Source organism: Danio aesculapii, chromosome 5 (assembly GCF_903798145.1).
Source record: "Danio aesculapii chromosome 5, fDanAes4.1, whole genome shotgun sequence".
Taxonomy (NCBI): Eukaryota; Metazoa; Chordata; class Actinopteri; order Cypriniformes; family Danionidae; genus Danio; species Danio aesculapii.
The window spans coordinates 38,410,593-38,438,118 of record NC_079439.1 but is presented as its reverse complement, the minus strand read 5'-3'; the positions used below and the strand labels follow the sequence as shown (position 1 = coordinate 38,438,118).

The 27,526-nt window shown below is 35.2% G+C and overlaps 1 protein-coding gene across 1 annotated transcript in view; it reads right to left on the bottom strand.

Annotated features, from left to right (window-relative positions):
* Nucleotides 1–4,281: 4,281 nt before the first annotated feature.
* Nucleotides 4,282–27,526, bottom strand: part of gjd1a (gap junction protein delta 1a) — a 29,417-nt gene continuing 6,172 nt past the window's right edge. The window contains exon 2 of the mRNA XM_056458138.1: nt 4,282–6,295. Within this exon, the coding sequence (XP_056314113.1) occupies nt 5,467–6,295 (829 nt within the window). The 3' untranslated portion in view covers nt 4,282–5,466. The remainder of the gene's footprint in view (nt 6,296–27,526) is intronic.

The window sequence follows — 27,526 nt, the reverse complement described above, 5'->3', positions numbered from 1 at the left end:
ATATTCAATCTCATTAAACTGTCTGAAAATAGGCCTTGATCACATAAAACTATAAATATTACAAAAGACCTATTTCCAAACATTTGCTTAATAGTATTATTGATTTAAAAGTGGAATGATTTTAAAGAGAGCAATGATCCTGGATAAAACACTTGCGCGGTGCAGGATAATTTGTATTCCATATGAAAAGACATGCCAGCAGCACAGACAAAAGGAGCTATACTTAGCATGTTTAACAGCTCTGACTCATTTCACATTAGTTAGCAACCATTACACTGTCTTATCTACACTTATTTTCACTTCATTTCTAATGTCTGATGTAGCAGCTTCTCTCTCTGTACTCCTAATGTTAAGGACAAGATCATGCTTCCTTTTCATGACTCACACTACACTGTAAAAAAAGGATAAAGTACCAGCGAAAAAATTACCAGTAGGCTACATTTTCTGTTCAAACTTAATCTTGTTTAACAAATGTTCTTGATTAGTGGATGGTGTTTATTGAATGACAGTGAATTTCAAATAAATATGCATTATTTATGTATATGGCCTATACAGTAAATGTACTGGACATTTTCTGCCATGACATTAGGGCTGCACAATATATTGTTTCAGCATCGATATCGCATCATGTGTGCCCGCAATAGTCACACAGGATCTGCAATGTCAAGCATTCAGGCACACAAAATTCTAACGTTTGTAACATGAAGAAACTGTAACTATTTAAATATAAATATGATGAAGACTATACTGGGACATTTTATTAAACATTTGATTAAACATTAAGCACTGTATACTGCTAGACTTCCAGGAATCCATAAAGTACTGTTTATTTAGTTTGTATTTTTGCCGTACTGCATTTATCAACGCTCGTGATTGGTTTAGCATATTTTATGCACATGACCTTCCCTACAAAATCATCCCAATCAATGTAAAATGATGAATTCTTACCATATTGGGCCATTTATTTCATCTGGTAAAATTATACTTAATATTGCAATATATATCGCAGAAAAATAGTATATTGCAATGTCATACTTTTCCAATATTGTATATTTTTTACAGTGTAACTAGTTTTCTATTGAAGATTGTTAAATGAATTTCTATTTTATAAAATCATTTATTCATTCATTCATTTTCTTTTCGGCTTAGTCCCCTTATTAATCAGGGGTTGCCACCGCGGAATGAACCGCCAACTTATACAGCATATGTTTTACGCAGCAGATGCCCTTCCAGCTGCAACCCATCACTGGGAAACATCCATACACACTCATTCACACTCATACACTACAGACAATTTAGCTTACCCAATTCACCTATACCGCATGTCTTTGGACTTGTGGGGGACACCGGAGCACCCAGAGGAAACCCACGCGAACACGGGGAGAACATGCAAACTCCACACAGACATGCCAACTGACCCAGCCGAGGCTCGAACAGTGACCTTCATTCTGTGAGGCGAACGTGCTACCGACTGCACCACCGTGTAGCCCTATTTTTGGAAATAGTAAATTTAAAAGCTTGATACATTCAAACACCGCCTAAATCCAGATGTTTTTCTGATAGAAGAATATATTTGTTTGGCATTTTGCCATGCCATTTTATTTTCATCAGTCTAGTTACTAATTCTTATGAATTCCTACAAGTTCAGTTGTAAGAAAATGTGATTTCTAAAAGGAAGCATGGCACCAAACCCCTCCCCTAGGCCCAACTGTCTTTTGGGGATGAATAAATCATGCTAAATTTTACAAATGAGATCATGAATCACTTCACAATAACAGTACATGAATAATGATGCATTATTATGTAAACTAAATATTACTTTATTATGAACTAATGATGAGTTAATGTACACGCTAATCATGAGTTTACTTTAAATACAACATGAGTCACATGAGTTCATATGTAAATACCAGCTACCTTAATTACTTGTCGTTACATGATTGTTTATTAATTAATGTATTAATTACCACATTAGTTTAAGCTTAATTTAACAATCATGTTAATATATAATTATGTTATGACTTTACTTAGAGGGGCACATCATCATTAACCCATTCTTAACTACTCAAGAACTCCTTATTCACGTCTGTCTAGTGTGTTTACACTGAATAACAATAGAAAAGTGATCAGTCAACATCAACATGAACAGTTTAAACACAGGAGTTTGTGAGTAGTTAAGTTAGTTAGTAGTTAATTAAGTTCGGCGATGAGTAGTTAGCACAGTTAATGGTGATGTGCCCCTCCAAGTAAAGTCATGACATAATTATACATTAACAGCTCATGAGTTCATGATGGTTACATTTAGCTTAAACTTAAATGTTAATTAATACATTAATTAACAATCATGTACTAACAAGTAATTAAGGTAGCTGTTATTCACATGAGACTCATGTTGTAGTTAAAGTTAGTTCATGATTAGCGCATGCATTAACTCATCATTAATTCATAATAAAGTAATGTTTAGTTTACATATTAACACATCATTATTCATGTACTGTTATTGTTAAGTGTTGTCCAAAAGGTTACAAATTGTCATGAGATTACATTAGATTTTTCATTCTTTTTCAAAAAAAGAAATGGAACATTCAATGGAATCTCAACCTTTTGATTTACTGACAAATCATTTAAGTAATGTATATTTAATCACTAATGTAGCAGTGTGCATTCAGTAGCCAAATGTTCTCAAATATGCTAAAATATGGGAAACAGTTGGATGGAGAGCCAGCTATAGTGTCAACCTATTTTGTGTGGAAATGCTTTTCCAACTGGGTCACTGTAAAGCACATACACTGTCCTTCTCTCTGTGGTTCAGAGAGCACCTATGCAGGTGATGCTGTACTGTGAATTATCTTGAGATTATCTGTGGTTTGTGCTTTCACTGCCTTCGTCTTTGCAATGATTGCATTCTGGCTAAACACCCTCTAGCAACATGCCCATTCACATGGAAATACATGGGTCAGAGACAAATGTCCCATTTTGGTGTCAGCATCAAATTAAATACATAGAAATCATTTTAACTTCAAGTAATCTGTCAAAATATGGGTAAAATAGTGTTCCATCATCATTTAGCTTAAACCTTTAACTGCCTGCTCTACCAAATGGATGACCATGTCTCGACTGTTTTAAATTATGACTGTTAAAGTCATTTAAAGAAAGACTGTTTTAAATAATCGTTTACACAAACAGAATTGCTGGTTTACAAAAAAAAAAAAACAAAACAATCCTGTTGCACTACTACACTTAATTTAGGTTTTATTGTAAAACAAAACAAAACAAGAAAATATGTTAAATGAGAATCTGAAATATTTTATGGCATACTTCACAAAATAAAGATGTTTTTTTTTTAATATAAGTTAGTCTTACACTTCATATTTTTCTGATTTTCATAGTATATATTTATTTATATAAATAAATAAATATATATATATATTTATTTATTTATTTATTAATTAGAGTATATATTTATTTGGTGCACATGACATTTTAGTGAGGCATTATTTTGTGGGCTCAGAAAATGAAATGAAAAAAATTTTGCATTCTGATGTAAAATTTAAAAAATAAATTTTAGAATCAAATTTAAAGCTGATTATAGACCCTTTTCACTTTTCCGGGTTTCTCAGTATAGCGGAAGTCATCATAGTTGGGAAAAAGTAGAGCGCAGTGAATGGGAGAATATAACAAATCTTATTTGCTCAAATAATTAAAGAAAAACTCCACAATGGTGTTATCAAGACTTTCAGAAAAAGGAAAAAATTGTGTGAGACTGATGGCAGCAGCCAGAGGAGAGAATAACGTCAAATTTGCTGTCCGGTCCCATAGACGCTGCATTAGAAACACCTCACAGAAGCAAAGATGATGAAATACATACATACATGCAGTAAATACATATAAATGTTCCTATGATTAAAAAAAATCCAAATATTAAAAACTTTGAAGGATTTGAGATGCTGATGACTGTTAAACGTGTCATAACAGGCTTGTGAAAAAGGTCCATTACACTTTTATTACTTTGATTCTTGAAAACCGACCCGTTTTTTACTTTCAGACACATACACAGAAACAAGTGAAGAAGTACTCCTTATGCCATTATATTTCATTTATTTCTTTAATGTTTATTCATATATTTTTATGACATATTTATTTATAATTTATATATATATATATATATATATATATATATATATATATATATATATATATATATATATATATATATATATATATATATATATATATATATATATATATCTATATATCTATATATATATATATACATGTATATATATCTTTATATATTATTGCTGCATTGGAGCCTTATTCAGTATAGACTCTCTCTGCCATTCCCATAGAGCAATAGATCTCCTTCCCGCATGCTTCAGAATACACCTCAAAAATACTGGGTGCAAAAAAAGAAACTGTCTGTTTCTATACACAGCTCTTAACACTATCTAGCCATTCTAATAATGCATCATAACATGCCTTTGTCTGGAAATGCCCATAGTATAAAATCACAATTTTCCTGTCCATTACAGAACAAATGCAGATAAACAACACAATTATTATCTTTTTTTCTTTCATTTTTTTTCTTTTTGGCAATCAATGTTTAAGTCTTTTTTTTTTAAATAATGGCAAAAGCTACATTTCATTGTGTGAAATACATGGATGCTGCAATATTGATATTCTAGGATATGTACAGTAATGATTTGGGGGTTTGTGAAACAGAGGGATTCAGGGGACCGTGATGTTGATTTCTGCATGACGATGGAGTCTCTTATATCCCTCCAGCAATCGTGGGGGTGGCTTTTCAGAAGATAAATGTTCATTTTCTCTCTGAGCCTTGTGTACTTAAAAGCTATATCTATAAAACTATGCGTAAAGACAGAAAGAGAAAATTAAATGACAGAAAGCGAGTGGGGAAGAGGCGTAGAGGATTCTGTGCTGAGGTACAGTTATTTTTTGTCCTCCTTTTTACTCTTTCTGGCTGTTCAAAACGTGAGGGATGTCTCAGCAGTGACCCCGGAGAGGATTTAAATATTTTACATTGCGTCTGAGTCACAAGCTGAGCAGCCCCTTCGCTTTATCTCTACATCTTTTTCTTTCTGACATCAAGCAACTTGAATCGATTCAATTCTTAAATTTCTCTTTTTTTTGCTGGAAGACTTTTGTTGTTTAGTGGGGCTCAGGGATATCAGTATTTGTGTGTATGTGTGTGTAATATGTGTAAATATGTTTTAGTAACATGAGCCCCTGCTACGTTCCACTCCGACCATCATTAAAGTCTGAAAAAGTCATTTAGGATGTCAAATCTGATCTTCGTCCTTTAGATTTTTTTTGTTTTCACCCGACCCCCTCTCTCACCCTGTTCGAACTATGCATAAAATTCACATGTCAAGTCTGCAGCACAGGGCGTGGCCGTCGCCTCATCAGCCACTCCCAACCTCGTCTAAGCCCCTCCCCTATTCGCTGTCAGACATAAGCTGATTCGCTAGACTGGGTGCGGCCCAAGTTGGGCACGGAGGACAAGTGGGACACATCCTTTTTCCGGATCTCACAAATGGACTTTCTTCGAGCCTGGACGCCACGGATGGCCGTCTTAATCTTGCGCCAGCCTAGGTGGTTGAGCTCAGCCAAATTTAGCACCACGCAGATTCCGCTAACTGCGAACATGAACACCAGGAAAACTGTCTTCTCTGTGGGACGCGACACATAACATTCGACTTCCTTCACACAAGGGTAGCGGTCACACTCAAACATGGCGGGAACATTGAATCCGTAGAGGAAGTACTGGCCTGCAAGAAAGCCGATTTCCAAAACGTTCCGGAACACCACCTGGATGACATAGAAGCGGGAGATGCCTTCCTGCTGGCGGATCTTGGCACTTTTGGAGTATGTGACCCCCGCCGGGATGTTGGGAATGTCTTTCAGATCCAGACATTCACGCTCGTCTTTGCTTTCTGGGTGCACCAGGATGCCGTTGATGTTGCGGAGCTTGCGGTTCGGTCCATGACCGTGGTCGATGTACGGGCCATGCAGAAGCGTATAACGCTGGTCTTTGTGCTTGGCAGACTGGTGCACAGAGTAGGTGATAAAGCAGAGGCTGGGCGTGCAAACCAGGATGATCTGGAAAACCCAGTAACGGATATGGGAGATTGGGAAGGCTTTATCGTAGCAGGCCTGGTTGCAACCCGGTTGCAGTGTGTTACATATAAACATAATCTGTTCGTCCTCATACACCTTTTCTCCCACTATACCCACGATCAGGATCCGGAATATCACCACTACTGTCAGCAGGATCCTTTAGGGGAAAGAAAAGAGGAGAAAGGAAAAGGGAGGAAAGTGCAAGAGAGGAAAGGGAAAAAGCAAGAAGGAGAAAAGATTAGAGGTCTTTGTTTTATTTTGGGCAAGACTGACAATCAGCACATCTTTACTAATTCCATTTCATATAAATATGCACAAAACCCAACTAGATAGTAATTACTTTAAACATATAACAGGTATTTAGCATTTTGAATCACCTTAAATCACATCGAAAGCTTATATGTGCCATTTATTTAAGCTCATAGAAAACCTTAAGCCAGTCCTGCTATTTTATTAAAAGGAAAAAAACACTTTTCATATATACAGTGCATCCGGAGAGTATTGGTAGCGCTTCACTTTTTCCACTTTTTTTATGTTACAGCCTTATTCCAAAATGGATTAAGTTCATTTATTTCCTCAAAATTCTACACACAATACCCCATAATGACAATGTGAAAAAAGATTTTTTGGAAATTGTTGCAAATTTATTAAAAATAAAAAAACCTGAAAAATCACATGTACATAAGTATTCACAGCCTTTGCTCAATACTTTATTAGTGCACCTTTGGCAGCAATTACAGCTCGGTGAATGTCCTTGAGTGGCCCAGCCAGAGCCCAGACCTAAATCCTATTGAACTGTTCTGGAGAGATATAAAAATGGCTGTACACCGTCGCTTCCCATCTAAACTGATAGAGCTTGAAAGGTACTGCAAAGAGGAATGGGCAAAAATTCCCAAAGACAGGTGTGCCAAGCTTGTGGCATCAAATTCAAAAAGACTTGAGGATGTAATTGCTGCCAAAGGTGCATCAACAAAGTATTGAGCACTATACTATATAGTGACTATATAGAACTAACTATAGTTCAACCAAATGGGGGGCTGTCGTTTGAGGAATGACAGAATGTCAATCTATGAATGCATCTTGGTCATACATTTCATTGTATGCCATCAAAGTATGACAACTTTTTAGTAGCAAAGATTGGCAGTAGTCCATCCATTCACTGGCATTGGCAATGTAAATGTCCAAAAAAAAGTGTATTTGTGTTGCTAGTACCTACACCTGATCCTCAACTCTGCTTGTTTGTGACCCTACTCTATTTTGTGCTGTTCTTGCTAGATTGCGTTGGTCTTTATGGAGATGAGTTGCTGTGTCTGTGTTTTTTAATTTACGCAATGTCAGGAGATCGCCTGCAGAACTTTACCCTCTCATCAAGTCTCACACTAATTTGCCCTGTCCTTAACCCTTTGACTTTCACTCTAAGAAAAACGAATTGACCTTCACTCTAAGAAAAACGAATTGACCAATATCTTTGGTTCCTGACACCACTCTGAGCAGATTTTGACTTTTTTTTATGATAACCAAAAGGGCATCATGGTGGCTCAGTGGTTAGCACTGTCGCCTCACAACAAGCAGGTCGCTGGTTCGAGTCCTACTGGGTCAGTTTTTCTGTGTGGAGTTTGCATGTTCTCCCTCTGTTTGCGTGGGTTTTCTCCGGGTGCTCCAGTTTCCCCCACAAGTCCAAAAACATGTGCTAGAGGGGAATTGAATGCACTAAATTGGACGTAGTGTATGTGTGTGTGTGTGTGAGAATGAGTGTGTATGGGTGTTTCCCAGTACTGGGTTGCAGCTGGAAGGGGATCCACTGTGTAAAACATGTGCTGGATAAGTTGGTGGTTCATTCCACTGTGGCTGATGAATAAAGGAACGAAGTCAAAGGAAAATGAATGAATGAATGAATGAATGAATAATAACCAAACGGTCATCAGGCTGTTAAAATGACCTGTGCAGGCCATTCAAGAGCACCTTTCATATTTCAGCATTCATTCACGTGTGGGTATGTGTGCAGGCATATGTTCCCAGATGAGAAGAACTGGGTCATATTGCATTGAGGCCATCAGAGTTTGTGTTGGGACGACCGCATGCGTGCGTGTGCGTGTGTGTGTGTGCCTATCTCTGCTCACCCATTAGCTAGCTGCAAGCTTAAAATCAGTGCTCAGGACAAAAACTGGAGAAACATATGCATGCATGCAAATCTAGACACAAGCATGGACTGGGAAACACTGACTATAAGTGACAGATAAAAAAACAGGACATGCAGGTAATGTCAGATAATCATATTTACAAGTTTAACACACATGAATGCCATCTCAAAGTCAAAATGTTATGAGTGGAGAAACTGTAAAATTTGCTTAAGCCCAGGGTTTCTGAGTTGGCGGGCAGGGTGTCATTGAGAAACATGGCGTAATCAGGTTATTGATGGTACATTTTTTGTTGAAATTGTCAGAACTGCATGCCTGACTAAGGGAGATAAAAAGATAGAGAGAGATTGCAAAAATTACACATAAATCACAATACTTACAGATATTAAACAGTGACACCGGCAAGTCTTAATATACAAAAAATCTTGCTAATGCTATATGACAGATGCTATATGAGAGAGTTTTTATATGATTTAAAGTGAACTTAAAGTGGCTTTGTAAATTGCTATAAAAACATTTCAAATGCAAAAACACACCTGACGTGATTTCTTTGCTCTTCATTTTCTATAAGCTAACGTCTGCATGAAATCAAAGTTTATAATGTTAGTTCTGCGAGAGCACATTGTTAGTCTTAAAATAAATAATTAATCCATATGCAGTTTAACTTCAGTTCCACTGAAATTATAAAGTTTGTTTTGCTCATTGTTCATTAAAATCTGTCTATTTACTTCCACTCTGAAAGACAGCCCTTCTCTGATGATGTCAGTTAATGCTTAGCCCCGCCTCTCCAATCATTAGTTTACTATAAAAGAAAGTTGACAGGGGGAGTGAGAAAAAACACACACACACACACCCTCCTCAATATTCAGTTTCATTTGGAAATACATCATCATCATACTGAGACAAAAGTCAGCAGCAACTTTCAGTTGGTTTTGTGTTTATTTCATTTTCCTTCAGTTTAGTCCCTTTATTCATCAGGGGTCACCACAGCGGAATAAACCGCTAATTTATCCAGCATATGTTTTTACACAGCAGATACCCTTCAAGCCACTACCCAGTACTGGGAAACACCCACACACTCATTCACACACATACACTACGGTCATTTTAGCTTATTCAATTCACCTATAGCGCATGTCTTTGGACTGTGGGGGAAACTGGAGCACCCAGAGTAAACCCACGCGAACAGAGGGAGAACATTCAAACTCCACACAGAAATGCCAACTGGCTCAGCCAGGACACAAACCAGCGACCTTCTTACTGTGAGGTGACAGTGCTAACCACTGAGCCACTGTGTCGCCCTTCATTTTGTATTTTGTTGTAATTTATCAAAAGAAGGTAGACCACCATCTTGTGCATCTGATGCCATAATTATGACTTGTTACAAGTATGAAGGACATGAACGGAGGATATGAACACAGCAATCATCCCACAATCTCACATGCAGGACACTAATGTGAATGTCCAGATGAGAAGTACAACACCTTGAAGCTTTACGCAGAGGGCTCAATGTGAGTATGTCATTTAGAGCGAAACATTTCCAACCTTCTGGCTTACACACACACTCTCTGTCTCTCTCTTGAGATGCAGCTTGTGCACACAAATCTTGCTGGATGTGTCTAGCTCTCTTCCACTCTCTCTCTCTCTCTCTCTCTCTCTCTCTCTCTCTCTCTCTCTCTCTCTCTCTCTCTCTCTCTCTCTCTCTCTCTCTCTCTCTCTCTCTCTCTCTCTCTCTCTCTCTCTCTCTCTCTCACACACACACACACACACACACGCACAGACTTGTGCTGAGACCGTCCTTCACTCACAGTAACCTTGCTCTAGAACCTGCCATGACGTTATTACTTTGCGGGTTGGTCTTGGTGCATGAGTACATATATTTTCTTACACATCTACACACACACACACACACACACACACACACACGTTGTGTGAGCTATATGCTGTATATTCAGCACATTCAGTAATGGTTGCAATGTTGAATATTCTGCATCATTACTCCAGTGTAATTTCCTAACAAATGACAAGCAGAATGGGATCATACATTCATGTTCTTTTCAGCTTAGTCACTTTATTAATCAGGGGTCGCCACAGCGGAATGAACCGCCAACTTATCTAGCATATGTTTTATGCAGCGGATGCCCTTCCAGCCACAACCCAGAACTGGTACACACCCACACACTCTTGCATCACACACATACACTATGGCCAATTTAGCTCATTAAATTCAGCTTTAGCACATGTGTTTGGACTGTGGGGGAAACCGGAGCACCCAGAGGGAACCCATGCAAACACATGATGAGGTTGTTTACACAAGATGTCGTATCGGACATATAAGACTCACACATGAACCTTTACACAAAGGATAAGAAACCTCAAAATGTTCAATATTGCAACAGAAACAAAACTGTTAAACACTTTCTTGTGGAATGCCCTATTTTTAATGTTATCAGACAACGATTTTTATCTGAAGAGGCTTTAAATGAAGTATTTTAAATGTGAATTCTTCTAAAATTGTGCAATTTTTTAATTAAAAGTTAGCATTGAAAAACTGTTTTAGATTTTTATCTTAGATATCATCATCATTATTATTATTCATGTATATTATCTTGTGTATTATTTAATGCTGTTGCTGATTTTTAATTGTTAGAATATTTTTATAATTATAGAAAAGTGATTACTTATAAAATGTGGTAAACTTGATCTGTTTTTTTGGCCATGACATAGCCAGACGAGCTGATATGACAATAAACTCAAAATCCTCTCTCTCTCTCTCTCTCTCTCTCTCTCTCTCTCTCTCTCTCTCTCTCTCTCTCTCTCTCTCTCTCTCTCTCTCTCTCTCTCTCTCTCTCTCTCTCTCTCTCTCTCTCTCTCTCTCTCTCTCTCTCTCTGTGTTTCTCCAGTATTAAGTCTCACATTAAAATTATAATTAATAAATACACATTAGAGTGAAACAAACAAATAAATATGAAAATTAGTAAAGAATGTGTTGAAACTATAATAGTAAAAACAATTAAGAAAGAATAATTACATTTAAATCATAATCACAACAATCAATTTTTACATGAAAAATTAAGCATGATTAAATATCATTCAAATAAATCATTTATCTATTGATCAAATAAAACGAATAGAAATTACAAATAAAATAAAAAATAATTAAATAAAAAATAATTCATTTAAAGAAAGAAATGAGTTGAACAATATACAAAGGTGCCAAAGCTGTCAGTGTGGCAGTACTTTTTTAAAAGGTAACAGGTCCACATTGGTACCTTAAAAGTACATATTAGGGTACATATTAGCAGATAAAAAAGTAAGGTACCATTGTTGACTCGTTAGACACCAAGGTTTGTGCCACATTGAGAGCTTTAAATAAAATATTTTTAAATTTGAATCCTTCTAAAATTGTACAATTTTTATAAAAAAAAATAAAATAAAAAAAACCTTAAAAAACAGTTTTAGATTTTTACCTTATCATCATTATTATTATTATTTATGTATATTATCTTGTGTATTATTTATTGCTGTTGCTGACTTTTAATTGTTAGAATATTTTTATAATTATAGAAAAGTGATTACTTATAAAATGTGGTAAACTTGATCTGTTTTTTGGCCATGACATAGCCAGAGAAGCTGATATGACAATAAACTCAAAATCCTCTCTCTCTCTCTTTCTCCAGTGTTAAGTTTCATAGGATCATTCTAAAAATTCATAAAATTAAAATTAATAAATGCATATTAGAATCAAACAAATAAATATGAAAATTAGTAAAGAATGTGTTGAAACTATAATAGTAAAACAATTAATAAAGAATAATTACATTTAAATCATAACAATAATACATTTTTAGATGAAAATTTAAACATGATTAAATATCATTCAATTAAATCATTTTGATCAAATAAAACAAAAACAAATGAAAATTAAAACAAAAAATAATTCATTTAATACAATACAATATTTATTTACAAAGCACATTTGAAAACAACCAGAGTTGGCCAAAGTGCTGTACATGGGAGTACTAAAGGCAGAGAAGAAAGCAGATTATAAAAGAAACATTTAACAAATAAAAGCAATAAAACAGTGATCAAGGAGCATTGAAAGTGAGGGCAAATAAACAGGCCTTTAAAATGAACTTAAACACGGAAATGGAAGGGAAAGCCTAATGTGAATTGGTAGAGTGTTCCCGAGTTTAGGATCAGCAACAGCAAACGCTCGATCACCTTGTTTTTTAAGGCGCGTTCTAGGCACGGTGAGTAAATTGTGAGATCTTCAGATCTCAATGAACGAGAGGGGGTTTACAGACAGAGCAAGTCAGTACGGTACTGAGGAGCAAGATTATAGACGGCTTTGTTAATAAATAATAAAATAGAACAGTATAATACAATAATAGAACAGTATAAAATACAATATAATAGAAAATAATAGAACAGTATATTTACAATGCAACTTCATATGAACAAAATATTTACCAAATAAAATTTAGCTAAATAAAATTAATAATATTCATTTTGGCACTATAAATTTTGATTCATGTATAATATAGGTGCCACACTGTCAGAGACAAAGGTGCCAAAGCTGTCAGTGTGGCAGTACTTTTTCAAAGGGTAACAGGTACACATTGGTACCCTAAAGGTACTCATTAGTGTACATATTAGCACCTAATAAAGTAAGGTACCACTGTGGACTCGTTAGACACCAAGGTTTGTGCCACACTGAAAGTTTTTGTACTTTATTTATGAGAGAGCAGATTACATTTTAGAATGAGTGTCCTTGTATAGAAACTATTATTTGAGGTCTGTGGCATCTAAAAGCGTGAAAACATCTGATATAAAAACCAAATATCTTAAAAATAATTAATCAGTCAGTAATTTAATGTCATTATTCTCAACGCCTCAAAACATAAATTCATTTCTTAGATGTGAAGAGTTCAGATGCAAAAACCTCTAAATGCAGTCTGAAATGTTCTCCTAAAATGGACATTTTTCTAAAGCTCCTGTGTTTATGTTCAGTGAATCCACTTTTATGGCAAATAATATGTTTTAAAGTGAAATAACTGAACACAAGCATAGCATCCTGAGAAAACTGCTCATTTTAGAAGAAATTTTCAGATGGCACTTAGAGGTTTTTGCATCTGAACTCTTCATGTGAATTTAGGTATATGTCTTTGTATATCTTCCCTTCAGAGCTGGATCATTTAGTTCAGTGCTGAGAATTCCTCAGGAAATAAATGTATGAAACCACTACAAATAAAAGACAGTGAAAAGAATAACGGGAAATCATTTGTGCTCTAATGTTAGTGCAGTCTTGGACAGTTGGTTTTAATGGACATATGGTGAACATTTGCGCTGTGCTAAGTAGGACAGTTATGACTCTTGATCAAACTCACAGGCACTTTACTGTAGTACAACAGTGAGGGATGTTCCACGGCCCAAACGGCAGACAGTGTAACCTTTATATAATGCTTACAATCATTAGCGCAGGATTGGAATAAAGTCACGTTAGCTCTTTAGTGCTGTATCAATGGCTAAAAGCCCCAGTGCGTCTTTAAATCAGCAGCACATCCCCCTCTCTCTGCTCCCGTTACTATAGCAACCCCATGGTGAGCCACTCAGAGAGAGAGAGAGAGAGAGAGAGAGAGAGAGAGAGAGAGATGATTGATGGGATATTGGGAAAAAGAGGGAAGACTAGGTCTAGAAAGAGAGCAAGTAGGCGGACCAAGGGCACAGAATGAACAAACAAAGAAAAATAAATATGGAAATAGAGGGATGATGAAAACACTTTGATTTAGTTTAATTTGCAGGATATGAAATGTTGATTTTAACAATTACAATTAACAGTTGATTTCACTATAGTCAAAATGCTAATTCTTAATACCAGAAATGGGAATTCTACTATTAATAAGGACAATTCTTTATATCAATGATTTAATTTCCCCTAGTTTGAAGTGTTGATATTAGTAATGATGTCATCATGCAAAAATGTCAATCTGGATATCAGAAATTAAATTTCATCTAGTAAAATTTATTTTTTGATGTCAGGAATTGTATTTTTACCAGTTAAAAGTCACCACAGACGGCCATTCAGATTCATTCATTTATTTATTCATTTTCTTTTTAGCTTAGTCCTTTTATTAATCTGGGTTCGCCACTGTGGAAGGAACCGCCAACTTATCCAGCATATGATTAACACAGCAGATTCAGCACCAAGCACTGGGAAACATCCATACACTCCTATTCACACTCATACACTACGGACAATTTAGCTTACCCAATTCTCCTATACCACATGTCTTTGGACTGTGGGGTAAACTGGAGTACCCGGAGGAAACCCAGGTAAACAGAGAGAGAACATGCAAACTCCACACAGAAATGGCAACTGACCCGAGGCTCGAACCAGCTTGAATCTTCTTGCTGTTAGGCGAACGTGCTACCCACTGCGCCACCATGCAGCCCCATTCAGATTCTACTGTATATTAAGATTGATTTCTTTTGAGTTTAAAATTCCAAATTCACTTTTTTATATCAGTGTTTGTGTGGCTACTAGTGGAATTGTCTGTTTTTAATTTATTTCAACAATTGAATTGATTAAGTTTTATATTAATAATTAGTGAAACTTACAGTGGCCGAGCGAGCTTGATGTGCTGCAATTTAAGAAAAATTATATGCAATTATTATTATGCAATTATACAAAAACGCCAGAAATTGTGAAAACGCGAAACATTTTTAAAAAACACGCTGCATTTTCTCACAACACAAACAATTAATAAAACGTGCTGCATTTTCTCACAACGCAAACAATTAATAAAACGCGCTGCATTTTCTCACAACGCAAACAATTAATAAAACGTGCTGCATTTTCCCACAACACAAACAATTAATAAAACGTGCTGCATTTTCCCACAACACAAACAATTAATAAAACGTGCTGCATTTTCCCACAACACAAACAATTAATAAAACGTGCTGCATTTTCCCACAACACAAACAATTAATAAAACGTGCTGCATTTTCCCACAACACAAACAATTAATAATACGTGATGCATTTTCTCACAACGCAAACAAATTAATAAAGCGCGCTGCATTTTCTCACAACACAAACAATTAATAATACGTGATGCATTTTCTCACAACACAAACAAATTAATAAAGCGCGCTGCATTTTCTCACAACACAAACAATTAATAAAACGTGCTGCATTTTCCCACAACACAAACAAATTAATAAAACGTGATGCATTTTCTCACAACGCAAACAATTAATAAAACGCGCTGCATTTTCTCACAACGCAAACAAATTAATAAAGCGCGCTGCATTTTCTCACAACACAAACAATTAATAAAACGTGCTGCATTTTCCCACAACACAAACAAATTAATAAAACGTGATGCATTTTCTCACAACGCAAACAATTAATAAAACGCGCTGCATTTTCTCACAACGCAAACAATTAATAAAACGCGCTGCATTTTCTCACAACACAAATTAATAAAATGTATTGCATTTTCTCACAACGCAAACAATTAATAAAACGTGATGCATTTTCTCACAACACAAATTAATTAATAAAACGTGCTGCATTTTCTCACAACGCAAACAATTAATAAAACGTGATGCATTTTCTCACAACACAAATTAATTAATAAAACGCGCTGCATTTTCTCACAACGCAAACAAATTAATAAAGCGCGCTGCATTTTCTCACAACGCAAACAAATAATAAAGCGCGCTGCATTTTCTCACAACACAAACAAATTAATAAAACTTGATGCATTTTCTCACAACGCAAACAATTAATAAAGCGCGCTGCATTTTCTCACAACACAAACAAATTAATAAAACGTGATGCATTTTCTCACAACACAAATTAATTAATAAAACGCGCTGCATTTTCTCACAACGCAAACAAATTAATAAAACGTGCTGCATTTTCCCACAACACAAACAATTAATAAAGCGTGCTGCATTTTCTCACAACACAAATTAATTAATAAAACGTGCTGCATTTTCTCACAACGCAAACAATTAATAAAGCGCGCTGCATTTTCTCACAACACAAACAAATTAATAAACTTGATGCATTTTCTCACAACGCAAACAATTAATAAAGCGCGCTGCATTTTCTCACAACACAAACAAATTAATAAAACTTGATGCATTTTCTCACAACGCAAACATTTAATAAAGCGCGCTGCATTTTCTCACAACACAAACAAATTAATAAAACGTGATGCATTTTCTCACAACACAAACAAATTAATAAAACGTGATGCATTTTCTCACAACACAAACAATTAATAAAGCGCGCTGCATTTTCTCACAACACGAACAAATTAATAAAGCGTACTGCATTTTCTCACAACACAAACAAATTAATAAAACGCGCTGCATTTTCTCACAACACAAACAATTAATAAAACGTGCTGCATTTTCTCACAACACAAACAATTATTAAAAGGTGCTGCATTTTCTCACAACACAAATTAATTAATAAAACCTGCTGCATTTCTGTTTCAAGTGGACTCAAAAATGTGACGGACGCTGCTGTGCCATGACTATTGCTCTGTGAAGTTGTAGGTGATCTTTCGAAGTTTTTGGTTTGTTTGTTTTCATATCCTGATTCCTGTGTAATTACCATTCATTAGCCTAAATAACCATAACCTAAATAGTGTTTTAGTGTCTTCTTGAAATATTTCTGTTGTGTTGTGAGAAATGCGTTTTTTAAAAATGTGTTTGCATTGTGCATCGTGTGCATGTGTTTTCTTAAATTGCAGCACGTTCAGCTCTCTCGACCACTGCAGAAAATGTTTATTTCTGTTATCATGAATGTAATAACGGATGTTAAATGTAACTAGTTAGAAAGCTGTTTTATATATGTGAAATTATTCTCCTATTAATGTCAGAAATGCATTTTCAGATATAAATAAAATACCAAGCATGTTGAAATAGATTTACGATATCTAGAATTAACATTTTAAGAACTGACATTTTTACTAGAGGAAATGTGATCGCTGATGTTGAAATTGGCTATTGTTATTTGTAGATATCCAGTTCCTGATATCAAATTAGCATTTCATTGAGTGAAAATTCAATTTCTGATATCAGGAATTGCACATCATTATATCAGGAATGCATATCTTGCAAATGAATAAGAGTCAAAGTATCTTGCCATAAGACAGAGAGAGAGAGAGAGAGAGAGAGAGAGACATCTCAAGGTGAGAGAGAGAGCGAGAGAGAAAGAGCTTGAATCTAACGAGGAATGGAAAGAGGGAAGAGGACACAGACAGATGGGCAGAGAGACAAATAGACAGATACGGAGAGACAGATGGAGAGAGACGCTGAGAGCATCACCACAGCATATTCATAAAATCAAACATAATGAAGAAGTCATTTTTAAGCACCTGGTGTGTGTGTGTATGTGTGTGTAGTAATACACGTGCTGTGTTTAGACTGTAGTTTACTGTGAATGAAGTAAGTGTAGTGGTGGGGCTTTGTGTGTGCGTGTGTGTATGTGTGTGTGCGTGTGCGTGTGCGTGTGCGTGTGTGTGCGTGTGTGCATAAGAGAGAAAGAAAGAGAGCAAACAGCTCTAAATGTGTACAGTACACTGGCTCTCTCCATGTTTGGACATAAGATTGTCAAGCTTTCTGTGCTGCTGTTGTTGTTTCTGAAGTCACACAAACCTTTAAACAGATTATTTTGGGTATGACGCATTTCTCTTTGAACCTCTGTCATTATTTATGTACATTTTCCAGTAAACATTTTTGAATTGAGAATGCTTTACCTGACATGTGAAATGTCTTATGATATTAAAAGGTCAGTTCACTCCAAATTGAACATTCTGTTATCATTTATTAACCCTCATGTTGTTCCAAACCCAAAAGACTTGTGTTGTCCTTTGCAATCGAAATTAAGATATATATTTAAATTAAATCTAAGAGATTTTATTCAATTTAGCCAAAACTCTGATGATTTAAACCATATATGCAAAGATCCTAAAATGAACTAATATTAAGCAATTGGCTTAAACCAAGTCTCCTGAATAGAGATGATTGTGCTTTAAGAGAAACTGATGTCCTTTTGTTTTTGTTTAACTAAAATACTGATCATTGAACAATGTTTACAGTACTCAGATTTGCTCACAGAAAGACAAGAGTTCCAGTGAGGCTCAATCTTGTGTGTCACGTGTTACTTTGATCTTTTAAAAAATCAATGAGCTTTGTTCTTGTGCATCAAGCTGGTCTGGTTGATGGTAGTTCTGATGTTTGGTGATCAATGTTATAAGTAAATAAAAGCTTTAATTAAACCTGTTAATTTTATAAAGCAATCGTTTAAAAGACTTGGATCACACCTATAAAGGGAGAATTTCACAGAAAATATTGTCACTTTGTATTCAAGATGATTGAAAGTCTTATGTGTTAAAGGGATAGTTCACCCAAACATTTACTCACTAATTGGTTTCAAACTTTTATGAGTTTCTTTCTTCTATTGAACACAAAATATATTTTAAATAAAGCTGGAAACATGTAACCATTGACTTCCATGTTAGGAAAAACAAATATGGAGATCAATGGTTACAGGTTTCCAGCTTTCTTAAAATTTTATGTTCAACAATACAAATGGTAAACTACGAGTAAACTATTCCCTTAAGAGTGAGCAAGTTACACGGTTTTGAGATGAGTTTACATTAAAGTTTGCTAGGAAAAATAGGTGTGTTTATTTTAGCTTTAACAATGACTACATTCACATGGACATCAGTAATCAAATTATTTGCCTTAATCTGAATAAGACAATAATAAAATTAAGGTGTTTACATGAGTTGCTTTTTGAAATGTTCCTTTCATGATCCTGTTTTACATGTAATAGCACATAACTTGAATAACGTCATAGCATTACCGCCCTATCCACATTTCCTCTGAAGTGTTTCATTCTTAATTTGTCGACTTTAACTGCAGTTTGGCACTTTCACTTTCATTTAGGAACATTTCATGCATGCGCCCTGTGACAAACGAAATATTGAATGCAAGTATGAACTGCTGGAAGAGTGTAGTTTTAATGGAATTTGATACCGCACACTATATGGGGAAAAAACAGCCACATTTCACGATGCATGTGTCTGTGGTCCTTCATTGACTTCATTGACTAGGTGCAGAGATTAGTGTCAAACATCCTTGTATGTATGAAATATCCTGTTACAAAATGCAGTGAAAATCCTACCCGATGGTAATAGTTTGATTGCGGAGTTTACATGTCTGTACTGAACTTCAATAATGCGACTTATATCGGCACACTCCACATGTCTTAATTCCATTTCTGTTTAGCTCGATTATGACTTTATTCAGATTAAATTTATCAAAAATCACTGTTTACAAGGTACACTCTTAATCAGAGTATTGTCTTAATTATATTAAAATGTAATTATTGGTGTCCGTGTAAACATAATGAATGAAACATTAAAAACAAAGGGGTGAGAAATTAAACCATTTTAACTCAGTTAAATGTTTTTATTATTTTTTTATTTTCTCAAGTAAATGTTCATTCACTTAAAAATATTTCATTTGGGGGGTGGGGGGGCACATCAGAAACTAAATAGATTATTCAATGTTGGTCTACAAAACACAATGAAACTGAATGCTTGGCACCGAGGTAACTGTCTGCCAGGCATCTCCCATGTGTAGAACCATTTGCTATTCTTGATCAATTTAATATTACAGCACTAAACCTGACAGATGCGCCATATATGTGCGTGCCTGCAGTGTTGCCATAACCGCTTATTTATAGCATCTTTGCTCTTTAGCTTTCACCCATAAATCAATCAATGTTATTACAGTCAATAAAGTGGCCAGATGTGGAGAGCCATGTAGTGGAGCTATTTTATAAATAAAGTATTTGAAATTTTTCTGGTTTTAATGGACTTGATATTGATCAACACAAATGATTCATGATCCATACATATTATTCCTGCTATTTCTTGCTCCTTAAGGTAAATTTTTTTACTTTTACAGAAGAAATGTGGTTTATAACACATTATAGCCACTTTCTGTGTACTTAAACACAGTCTGTTTAAGTACCAATTTCATGCTTGTTTTGTGAACAATACAGTTTTGATGTTCCATTATTCCATGATTCCAAATTTAGGGGTGCCAAGCTTTTTTCTTTTTACTTTTTAAAAAGATTTTATTTAGAAGAAAAAAAAAGGGACAGAAGGGGAAAAAATTTAAATAAAAACAAAGAACAAAGCGGTTGTCATATGGGTTACAAAGTCAAGTCATAATACATTTAAAGTACATTATCACTAATTGTTTACAATTACATACTCAGTCAATTTTTGCCAGTACTTGTTGCACTTTTTTGAATCAAGTCTTAGATTAAAAGTCAGTCTCACCTTACATTGTATTTCCTTTACAATTCCTGTCCATTGAGCCTTTGTTGGAGGATCCGCCTGAAACTATTTTTGGTTTATGGCTTTTCTGCTACTTACCAAAAGGATTTGAATGAAGTATTTGTCAATAATTGGAATAATTTCTGGTATTTTCCCAAAGTATAATGTAATAAATGAGTAGTCCAATTCTTCTCCAGTTATCTTTTTTATTTCAGTCGCTATTTCATACCAGAAGGGCTGTATTTTTGGGCAAGCCCAAAAACATGAAAATGGTTAGCCATTGAGGTTCCACATCGTCTCCAACAAGAGCCCAAACTTTCAACACCTGTACGCAATGCAGACAGTTTAGGAGTTATGAAGAACCTCATCAGATTTTGCCATCCAATCTCTCTCCAAGCTCTCGAGTTTGTGGTTTTTGCTTGTTTGACACACATATCTGTCCAATCTTCCTCTGTTTTTTTGTTGGTTTGACTCTATCTCCCATTTTTTTGTTTTCTGTAATTTGATGAATTAGTCTTACAGTTTTGTATGCATTCATATAATTTACAGACCAGTTTTTTGTTTTCTTCTTTTATGTCTGCATCCAAAATTACTGTGATCAAATTATAATCATCCTTAAATTTATTATTATTATTTTTTTTTTTTAGCAAAAACTGTTTTAAAACAATTCAAAACATTGATGTACAGATATGATCCAAAACCTAAGAGTTATTTTTCTCTTTAAAAAAGGAAGTGATGTGGCCAGTAGAGCGGCCATGATTATGTTGATGGGACAGATACCCCCCTCAGCACACTATTTTATTTAGGTTCTCCAAATAATCCTTCAAACATATTTATTTTTATGTCTCAGAAAGGGAGTATTGCTAAAAACTAACAGCGTCTTCTCCAAAACTATCAATAATTCATGAACTTTGAGAGCTTTTCAGAAATTTTCTCTGACTCTTTCCATCTTCTCTCTTTTTCCACATCAAACCACAAAGTCAGATAAACAATGTGCTAGGTATAAGAAAGCATTTACTTATAGCAGCCGTGTATTTATAGCTGACCATCTCATCTAATTTTTTACAGCTGACCTGTGTTGTGTGACTGCCTTTCTGTCTCTCCACACACAGGGTGCTGAAACACCTAATATGGCTTTTGTGCTTTTTCTAAGCCATTTTCATACAAGAAATAATCTCACACACTCACACACATAAACATATACGAATATGTACTGTGCTTTCTTAATAAGGACAACAGATTTCTTTTGTTTTTATCAAACGCTACTTGTAATTACTTTAACCTTAATACTACTCATTTTGCTGTATTGTTTAGAATTTTTAGGATTAAAAATAATTATTCTGAATAGATTTTCTAAATGAGGGCATCCTCAAATGCCCTCAAAGGGAGCTTTTATCATATTCAAATAACTGTTGTAGACATGTTTGTCTCCAAAGGTTTGCTAAATAAACTCCAAAACACACACGCACGCACTTGTTCAAACATAGAGAACGAGGACACCAGGACAGATATGTGTTTGGTGATATAAATGTCCCCACAAGTAATACCAGTAAGTTTAGGTCTTGTTTTTTTTCATTTCAGTTTTTATGAAAAATACAGCTCATAAATTACCCAGAATAATGTATATAGACAATGTAAAAATGCAGATTGTTTAGAATAAACAATCTGTGCAGGATAAAAATCATCAAGTCTATGGAAAGTCCCCATAAAGATGTTTTGGGTTTCAGGGACAATTTTCCAAACAAAAATAGCAAAATCCAAATTTGATAAATCAAATCAAAATAAATTATGGTCATGTATTATGATCAAATTATGGTCATGTAGTGCAGTGGTTCCCAAAGTGGGGGTCGGGAACCCCCCGTTTGCAAAAATCAGCTAAATTTTATTAAACTATTAGAATTATCATATTTTATAACCTACTGAAGAGCAAAATAATAGTTAATAGTAACATTGTTAACATGTTAATAATAAACATTAACTAACAACATGCAAATAAAAAGCCATCAGCCTTTTTATTTATTTTATTTTTTTTTTTTTTTTGCCACCCCTGGGGTGATTACATTATATTAAAGACACAGCAATAGTGTCAGATGCAGCACATTGATTTTATGGCACCGGGTTAAACCTTCTGACACCGTTTACGTCATTCACATACATCAAAAATAAATCCAGGCCAAAACTGAACATAAAGGATGGTCTCCGAGTGGCATTTTCCACGATTAAATGATGAAAAGACCTGGGCCTATTGGTTTGTGAGCGCCATTGTGTGCAAGGTATTATATTTATAACCACCGCAAAGAATATTGGGGGTCACGAGTCACAGGCATTGTTATTTTGGGGGTCGCGGGCTGAAAACTTTGGGAACCCTGATGTGGTGCAGTATAGTATAAGCATGAGTCAATATAAGATTCTACATAATTTAAATAAATCACTGACTATCTTCATTAGTTTTAAAAACACAGATTACATTACAACTTCATAGATTTTCCAAATGAGGGCGTCCTCATATGCCCTCAAAGGGAGCTTTTATCATATTCAAATAACTGTTGTAGACATGTTTGTCTCCAAAGGATTGCTAAATAAACTCCAAAACACACACGCACGCACTTGTTCAAACATAGAAAACGAGGACACCAGGACAGATATGTGTTTGCAAATGACTATCACTAGAGATTTACCTCACATGCTTTCCATCTCTTCCCCAAACCCCCCACTCTTTCTCTCTTTCTCTCTCTCTTTCTCTCTTTCTCCTCCTCTGTGTCTCCTCTGTGTCAATAAAGGCTTCCTACTTCAAACAAGAGACGACTAGTTCTGTCCTACATCCTGAGTATGGAAAATGAAAGAAGACAAGTAATAAAAAAATGAAATCATAAAATCCCTGGAGACAAAAACAATGAAATAGATAAAAGCATGATCAAATAAAAGGGTAATGTAGCTGTACGCGTGGAGCATGACTTCAGACAAGCAATTTGTACAAAGGCTTTATCAAAGCATGACCTACATTGACCTACTATAATCTAGTGTGTGATTGAGTGTGTGTATTTCTTACATTGTGGTGATATAAATGTCCCCACAAGTAATACCAGTAAGTTTAGGTCTTGTGGAGTTTTTTTTCTTTCAGTTTTTATGAAAAATACAGCTCATAAATTACCCAGAATGAAGTATTCAGACAATGTAAAAATGCAGATTGTTTAGAATAAAGAATCTGTGCAGGATAAAAATAATCAAGTCTATGGAAAGTCCCCATAAAGATGTTTTGGGGTTCAGGGACAAATTTTCCAAACAAAAATAGCAAAATCCAAATTTGATAAATCACATCAAAATAAATTATGGTCATATATTATGATCAAATTATGGTCATGTAGTGCAGTGTTTCCCAAAGTGGGGGTCGGGAACCCCCCGTTTGCAAAAATCAACTAAATTTTATTAAACTATTAGAATTATCATATTTTATAACCTACTGAAGAGCAAAATAATAGTTAATAGTAACATTGTTAACATGTTAATAATAAACATTAACAAACAACATGCAAATAAAAAGCCATCAGCTTTTTAATTAATAAATTTTTTTTGCCACCCCTGGGGTGATTACATTATATTAAAGACACAGCAATAGCGTCAGATGCAGCACATTGATTTTATGGCACCAGGTTAAACTTTCTGACACCGTTTACGTCATTCATGTACATCAAAAATAAATTCAGGCCAAAACTGAACTTAAAGAATGGTCTCCGAGTGGCATTTTCCACGATTAAATGATTAAATGTCCTGGCTGGGCCTATTGGTTTGTGAGTGCCATTGTGTGCAAGCTTTTATATTTATAACCACCACAAAGAATATTTTGGTCACGAGTCACAGGCTTTGTTATTTTAGGGGTCGCGGGCTGAAAAGTTTGGGAACCCTGATGTAGTTCAGTATAGTATGAGTCAATATAAGATTCTAAATAATTCTAATAAATCACTGACTATCTTCATTAGTTTCAAAAACACAGATTACATTACAACTTAAAAAGGCATCTTTGGATAGCTTTCTTTTCTGTGGAAATGTAATATCATTGCACTAGTCATGTCTATAATTTTGTTGTATAAGTGACTTTGTTTTTCCAAACGTTTCCTGAATAATGGGCTGACCAGTAGCTTTTGATTTGGAGGGTCCTTTTGCTGTAGATACATAACTCATACAAAACAACTTAACTTTTTAATTCCATTCAAAAGCTTGATGTTATTAAGACTTACATAGGGCTAGGCAATGAATCGAAAAATAATTGAAATCGACATTCATAACATATAATTGATTACGTTTTTCCAGGTTGATTTTTTTCCAATTACTTTCTCTATGCATGTGAAGTCACGTAACCCCGCTCTGTTATGTCAGGTTATTCCCCCAACATGTTGAGAATGGACAACTTAAACACTGAGACAACTGAGCAACAAGAGCAGCTTGTACCAAAGACAAATGCATATTTACTCTACAAAAATTGTCAGCAAAGATAAAAAAATAAAAATAAAACAATCGTTCATTAATTGTAATCAAGTTAACATGTTTAATTAATCGAGATTTAGATTTTAGGCCAAATTGCCCAGCCCTAGACTTATAGTTATCAATAATATATAAATGATTATTGATAAATCTTCTATACTCATCAATGTTGCATTCATTTAACGTATAGAAATATCAGCATTATTGTAAAATATTTATATTGTGGACCGCTTGCAAAAAATGTAAGTTAATTTTAAAGATAACAATAAAAACAATATAGATCATACAAATTGCTTATTAATTTTTATTTTGTATTGTTCTGGGTAAGATTTTTACATAAAACATGTTCACTCGCATTGACAAAAACGTTCGAAATTTAAAGACCAAGTACAATTTTACTTAATTAACACACAAGAGTCTTCTGTTAATACTAAAGGTCAGTACTAAATGATGGAAAAATATATTTTAACAAAATTAGAAAAATCAGGACAAATTCATCCAGCTCTTCTATCTAGAGCATCAGTGTGCATTTAAATAGTTGTTGTTAAGTCCCTCGAGTAAAAAGAAGAAAAATCTGAATGGGCATTGAGGATTTGCTGAAGAACAGCATGTAGTTTAACTCTTCAGATCAATCAAGGGACACAACAACCATCACAAAACAAAAACAGACATTTTATATGATCTCTCTTATTCATTCATTCATTCATTCATTTTCTTTTCGGCTTAGTCCCTTTATTAATCTGGGGTCGCCACAGCAGAATGAACCACCAACTTATCCAGCACATGTTTTACGCAGCAGAAGCCCTTCCAGCTGCAACCCATCACTGGGAAACATCCATACACACCCATTCACACACATACACTACAGACAATTTTAGCTTACCCAATTAACCTGTACCACATGTCTTTGGACTTGTGGGGGAAACCGGAGCACCCAGAGGGAACCCACGCCAACACAGGGAGAGCATGCAAACTCCACACAGAAATGCCAACTGACCCAGCCGAGTTGCTCAAACCAGCAACCTTCTTGCTGTGAAGTGACAGCGCTACCCACTGTGCCACCACAATCTCTCCTATTTTAATACAATTATTCTCATTTTCACAGATTCTGCAAGTTCACAAACTTTCACTTGGCTCTGTTTCCATTTTAAGCATCATTATTCCAGTCATCAGTGTCACATGATCTGTCAGAAATCCTGCTGATGCTGATTTGATGCTCACGAAGCAATTAAAATTGGTAATGTTAATGTTTATTTAAATCAGAGAAACCTGCCATGTTTTTTCATGATTTTTAGTTCTTTCGATGGAAAAAAAAAATTCGAAAGAATTTATTTGAAATAGAAATTTTCATTACAGTTTAAATGTCTTTACTTTCACTTTAGAGAATTTGATGCCTTTTGGAATGTGATTATTCTTTTATAAATAAGTATTAACTCTAGTATGTAGTAAGTAATGTGTATTTATATAGCGCAATTATTATGGCCATACACCCAAAGCGCTTCATAATCATGAGGCGGGTCTCTCCACACCACCACCACCAGTGTGCAGAAACCACTTGGCTGATGCAACAGCAGCCACGGGACAACAGTACCAGTGCGCTCACCACACACAAGCTATAAATGGAGTGGAGAGATTATAGAGCCAATTCGGTGAATGGGGATTATTGTGAGGGTAAGGACCGATGGAGAGCATTTGGCCAGGACACCAGGGTTAATGAACACGGGTCCTCGGTTTAACATCTCATCCGAAAGACAGTGCTCACTGACAGTATGGTGTCCTCTTCACTATACTGGAGCATTAGGACTCACACAGACCGCAGATTGAGCACCTCCTGCTGGCCTGACTAACACCACTTCAAAAGCAACCTAGTTTTCCGATGCAGTCTCCCATCCAGGTACTAACCAGGCTCAGCCCTGCTTAGCTTCTGTGAGTAACTGGTCTAGGGCTGCAGGGTGATATGGCTGTGACTAAAGTTTTGAAAGAGTTAAAGATTGTATGGTTTAAGCAGTAAATTGCCAAGTCATTTGTGTAGGATTTAAAGTTTAAAGGAATAGTTCACACAAAAATAAAAATGTGTTTACAAACCAGTTTGAGTGTTTTTTGTTCTATTGCGCACAAAATAAGATATTTTGAAGAATGTTGTAAACTGATAACCATTGACAACCATATCAGGAAACAGCATTTTTGCGATTCTTCAATTCAACAAAACGAAAACAAAAACCTCAAACTGGTTTGGAACATGTGAAGGTTGAGTAAATGATGACAGAATTTTCATTTCTGGGAGAACTCTCCCTTTAGAGTTGAAGATATATTGCTTGTTTATTTCACTCTCTCTCTCTAGCACAGCAATAAAGACTGAGTGAAATATGAGCATGTTACGCTCTCCAAT